Below are 5,951 nucleotides of genomic sequence, written 5' to 3'. Positions count from 1 at the left end.
CTGTTTACAAACCAGCACATACACACACACACACATACACCACACACACACACATACCCCACACACACACACATACACCACACACACACATACACCACACACACACACATACACACACACACACATACACCACACACACACATACACCACACACATACACCACACACACACAGCAGGTTCATGTTTACAGACCAGCAGTGAAGCTGCTTTTCCCAAGCCGGGTTTGTACCTCTCTGCCCTTCAGCCTTCCCTCTCAGCTTTAGAAGGATTGACAAGTCCGTTGTTTTAGTTTGCCTTCTCAGAGCAAGGTCTAATATCACCTCATAATAGCTTTTTAAATGGATATCCTCTCTCTCCCTTTCAGTCTCTCTCTACCTCCTTCTCTGTGTGTGTGTGTGTTAAGTCACACACCTCAGCCTCTCCACCGATCAGGTTACAGGGTCTACAAACTAACTCTTCCTCGTCCATTTACTGCAAGTGTCAGGTGTTTCTGAGAAATGTAAAACTTTGTACACCTAAAAAAAACATAAGTGAATCCAGTTCATGTCGATTGTGTCCTTGTGGTAATTCTCCTCCTCCTGAAGACTAGCCTGGCTAACAGGGACCACACAACAAACACTGTTCATTTGCTACCTTCTTAACTTACACTCTTCCTACGACCGTGTCATGGATAAAGACAACAATTGTCAGACAACAATAACATTTGTGATTGATGGCGCTCAAACTGGTGGTTTGGTGTTCCTGCGCCCTGCAGTCTGGTTGCAGGGCGGGGAGTGTCACGGGGAAGACGATACGCCCGCTCTTTCACCAGAGCAGCCGCATAGCAGCCGGGCAACGGACAGCTCTCCAGAACAGGAGCCCTGCAGCGGGGTCACCTGACACACCACACCTCCATGTTTCCTCACCAGAACAATGCCGGCCGCTGTCTTCAGAAGGAAAAAACCCAGGGATGGATGAAATCCAGTGGGAAGATACTAATACTTGGGCTGTGTTTATAGAAGACAAGGCATGGGGGCTGTGAGGGGCTGAAGGGAAAGGTTTGGTGGAAAGTTTGACTGCAAATTGAGAGGTTGTAGGTTGAGATTTTCCTCTTGTTTGATAAATAGCTTCTCTGATTCTCTGTTTGTTATCCGTAACCGCCTGGCTGTAGTCGCGCTTCTCTGATCAACTCAGCGAAATGAAAACGGAACACAATAATGGCAGTACAGTTGATCAGACTGGCTTTTTACACACACGGTGAAACAGAACCAGGGCTTCTGAATTCAGCCAGTAGTCCAGTACTGACAGTTGGAAGCTTGTTCTTCGTCTTAATGTTTCAATACTAAGCAGAGTCTGAGGTGGGGATGGTGATGATAGGGGTTCCATGTGTTTATACTGACCTAAGAGAGATAGGGACTCAAACTACAACAAAGGGCTTTCATAAAGACGCCACACAGACACACTGGCACAGAGGGCGTACTGTCACTAGGAAAAAACTGTTCAAACACTGTTCATCCTCTATTGGACTGGACAGTCTAACATCCAACTGTCAGTCCATCGTAATACAGCAGAGAAGCAGGTCTTCCACAGTGTCCGGTGCAAAAAGTGGCGTTCATTGTGTTTTTATGACCATATCTACAGCTGGTTGCCATGACCTTGTGGCTTGACAAACCTGTTTCTCATAGGAACACACTGTTCAGGAACCAGTCTTGAATTTCCTCATTCAATGAAGTCACCTTTCATGTCAATATTTGCACATGCTAATACTGTACCACAGCACTTTAAATCAGACAGCTGCTGCTCTCCTTGTGATACATTTAACCGGTGTTCAATAAAATAAATTAAAAACTGATATTGACGCATTATAAGTACAACACTGAAAAGCCCCTGATCCGATTAACTCATTTTCGATTCTGTTTGAATACAGGTTTTGCCAATCGTTGTAGGTGGAGCTCTTTGAGAGGGTTGGCTGGTGGAGGTTGACTCTGGACAAGGCGCTGCAGGGTTTGGACTGGGTGCCAGGAGGCTGGGTCCTCTGAGCCCTGCAGCGAAAGCAGGAAGAGCAGACCATCCTGACAGTCTTACTGTGAGACTGGGTTCAGTTTAGTCACCTTCTGCTCACCCCCCTTAGGGGAACTGTGTCCTGTAACATGGGAGTTTGTGTCACTCATCACCGCATTACAACTGTCAAAAACAGTTAAGCGCTTGGCTTGGCTACTACACTAGGCCGTATTCTCAATTCTTAAATCCTTTTTGTTCTTGTTGTCATTATTGAGGACATTTTGCAGGTGATTGATGACGACGCAGGTCAGAAGCAAACAGTCTGGCTTCCGACACATTCCCACAATGACCTCATAACCTAACCACCCTAAAAATGGGTGTTCATTGTTCATTGACTCGAGTGGAACGCGAGGGAACCAGTGACACTGGAAAGTCTCCACAGCTTGAAGTGAAGCGTGTGTGTTTCCCCGAGGGCAGCGATAGACACAGGTACAGCCCGAAGGTTGGCATTCCTGCTGGGTGACAGGTGACAGGTGACATAAGACAGTGTCTGAGAGGACACTGACGTCTCCATCCGATAAACCGCGTCAGCTGTTAGCTATGGAGAAGTAGCTGACTGCAGGATTATTCTGCCTGTGCAATCTACCACATCCTCCCACCCCCCATTCATTCACGGTTTCTATAGCAACACCTTTTTTTTATAAGCTGAATCATCAGCAAACTATTGTGTCTAAAGTGGCTGTTTTACGGAAGGTTGTGGCTCAATGGTTAGAGAATTTTACTGCAGATTAAGAGGTTCAAGGTTAAAATCCCCCCCGTACTGTACGTTGCTTTGGATACAAGTGTCTGTAAATGAATAACATAAATACATTGATGTTATTTTGGAGGGATGAGGTTGTTGGACTGCTGGGTGAATGTTTATTAACTTTATTAAGCCCCTACAGAAAGTTTTCCCAATGATGTAACCTGACCAGCGGATAATTCTATACCGCAACATCAGAGTCTAAACCCACACATGTGTCATAATGACTTCATGGATGGCATTGCTTTTACTGCTGATAATAAAAGTCTCATTATAGAAAGTCGCTGATCGTAAAAGTCCCTGTGTGAGAGGCAGGTAAAAGTTCACTTCCTGGATTTGTTGACCTCCAGGCCAGGTAGTTAGCTTCACACAGAGGCCCTTGTCAAGGGGGGGCAGGTAGCTAGGGCCAGGTAGTTAGCTTCACACAGAGGCCCTTGTCAAGGGGGGGCAGGTAGCTAGGGCCAGGTAGTTAGCTTCACACAGAGACTCTTGTCAAGGGGGGGCAGGTAGCTAGGGCCAGGTAGTTAGCTTCACACAGAGGCCCTTGTCAAGGGGGGGCAGGTAGCTAGGGCCAGGTAGTTAGCTTCACACAGAGACTCTTGTCAAGGGGGGGCAGGTAGCTAGGGCCAGGTAGTTAGCTTCACACAGAGGCCCTTGTCAAGGGGGGGCAGGTAGCTAGGGCCAGGTAGTTAGCTTCATACAGAGGCTCTTGTCAAGGGGGGGCAGGTAGCTAGGGCCGTACACAGGCTCTGTCTTCTGGGGTGGGTCAGACCAGGTATCTAGCTCTGGGTTGGGTGAGAGGGGGGCCTGCACGGGAGCACGCTTTGCATATGGTGACCTCATCCCTGAGGGCTGGTCTGTGCCTCCGCCCAGCTCTCCGTCTGGTACATAACACAACAGGTGCTCCCCGCAGCCATGGCTTCAGAGCCTGTCGCCGTGTGTGTGTGTGTGTCTGCCTCAGCCTCTCTCCTTGTCTACTTATGCCCTCGAGTCACAGGTGTTGCTCAGGAATCTAGCGACGCTCACGGTAGCTAACGTCCAAAGAGATCAACCAGGTCTCCGTCTCAAAAGAGGATTTTCACCAAGGTTGAAAGGTTGCCTTTGTTGATTAAAACGTACAGACTTTGCAGGAATTTTATTATGTCGGTCTGAGAGCTTGAAGAGATGGTGTGGAGTCTCTTGCAGCTCTGTAGAGATTGTTGCCATAGTTGTGACCTCGAGGGAGGTCATTAACAAGATCCCAATCGTTAAGTTCAACACGGTACTTTCCCCTTTCAGCTTCAGCCCTGGTCTCCTGTACTCTAGTTTGTGTTCCAACCGACACGCGATCCTTACCTAACAGTTTGGCGCTGTACTCTGTCTTGTCAGACTGTGTCCTCCTGACCAGGGTCCCCAGGTTCACGTCCCCCTTGCTCGCGTCGTCGCTCACGATCGTGTCCGTCTTCCTCCTCTCCAGGTACCGCAAAAATACCGGCCGGTTCCTCCTTTTGATCAGCTTCTCTTTCTCCTTCTCCTTCCCGCTGCCCTCCATGGTGCAGGGCCCTGGTCAGCGGTGATATGTCCGTTGGGCCGGTGGAGAAAGCGAGGGAGAGGAAGAGAGAGGGAGAGAGAGAGTGTGGGAAGTGCAACAGGTGCACTCCTCTGCTTAATTTACACAGACTGGCAACTCAGCTCAGGTGCAGTCTGTGGCTCCTCCCCCTACCTGTTACAGGAGAGCCTCATAGCCTCGCCCCTTCCCTGCTAAGCAATACCTTTCTCCAGAGGCTACAGTATCCACAGAGACAGCGACGGGAAGAGAGAGAGAAACGAAAGAGAGAGAGAGGTAGACAGAGAGGGAGAGAGAGAGAGGGGGAGAGAGGGGAGAGAGAGAGAGAGAGAGAGAGAGGGGGGGGGAGAGAGAGAGATAGATAGAGAGAAAGGGAGAGAGATAGGGAGAGAGGAAGAGAGAGAGAGGGAGAGACAGAGAGAGGGAGAGAGGTAGACAGAGAGAGAGAGAGGAAGATAGAGAGAGGGAGAGACAGAGAGAGAGAGACAGGGAGAGAGAGAGAAAGGTAGACAGAGAGAGGTAGACAGAGAGAAAGGGAAAGACAGAGAGAGGGAGAGACAGAGAGAGGGAGAGAGAGAGAGGTAGACAGAGAGAGAGAGAGACAGAGAGAGGGAGAGAGAGGTAGACAGAGAGAGAGAGACAGAGAGAGAGAGACAGAGAGAGAGAAAAACAGAACATTTAGTAAGTTGTGTGATTTTACTGTGCCAATGTCTCATACAGTAGAGGGTCCACAGAAAGAGGAAGACTTTGCATGAATAGTATGAATGTTATGCAACATGTAAATGATTAGGTGTGCTATGCAGCTTGCTGTGTAATTCACTTGTAAGTACTATAATGATTGAAAGCATTTTGCCTTTTGTATTTTACTTTTAGTTTCCTTGTCAATGCTCATATGATAGTTTACCTCACTATTAAATTAGCTCTACAAATTCAACAAGTGAGCAGTGGAGAGAGCATTCACTTCAACATCTGCTCTGCTGTTCACTGGATCAGATGCTTCACTGGATCAGATGCTTCACTGGATCAGATGCTTCACTGGATCAGATGCTTCATGAATATGCCTGTTCAAAGCTGCACTATATAAATATTGATATCATGTATCAATATTTACATTACATTTATCATTATTTATGTATAAATTCAAAGATGACAAACAGCCATACCAGTTTTTGTCTGAACTTCCATGCTTTCCTCCAGCTCCAGTTTGATTGACAGGTTTCACAACACAAGCCGAGGACGGCATAGCCTGGCAAAAGGCGATTGGTTGGAACAGGATCGTCCAAACATAACTGGCTGGAAAGTAGAGGGCCGCTCCGAAATTTGCCGTTACAACTTCATGGGCACACAGACGCCTGATTGAAGGGTTTGTTAATAATATGTATTTGGATGACAAAACCGTAGGTTCTTTTTACAGAGAAAATATGACCTACTGTACCTTTATCCAGTAAAATGTTTTTGACAAATGTCAAGTATTTGGTAAAAATGCAAATCCAATCTGACTTAATGACCTGGAATGTTACCTTTTAGCTGAGAAAGTTTGTACAATACTTACATTTCCAGATAAAAAAAATCAGAAATACTATTTTTTATTATATAAAACATACTTAAATATACACTTTAGAT

At 46.9% G+C, this 5,951-nt stretch overlaps 1 protein-coding gene across 1 annotated transcript in view; it reads right to left on the bottom strand.

Annotated features, from left to right (window-relative positions):
• Positions 1 to 5,951, bottom strand: part of arhgef38 (Rho guanine nucleotide exchange factor (GEF) 38) — a 22,279-nt gene extending 16,328 nt beyond the window's left edge. Inside the window, 3 exon segments of the mRNA XM_084686766.1 lie at positions 4,118 to 4,546; positions 5,233 to 5,404; positions 5,492 to 5,951. Of these exon segments, the coding sequence (XP_084542892.1) occupies positions 4,118 to 4,313 (196 nt within the window). The 5' untranslated portion in view covers positions 4,314 to 4,546; positions 5,233 to 5,404; positions 5,492 to 5,951.

This window comes from Hypomesus nipponensis, chromosome 22 (assembly GCF_054491055.1).
Source record: "Hypomesus nipponensis isolate SF chromosome 22, ASM5449105v1, whole genome shotgun sequence".
NCBI lineage: Eukaryota > Metazoa > Chordata > Actinopteri > Osmeriformes > Osmeridae > Hypomesus > Hypomesus nipponensis.
The sequence above is the reverse complement of the archived record's forward strand: the minus strand, read 5'-3'. Positions and strand labels throughout refer to the sequence as shown.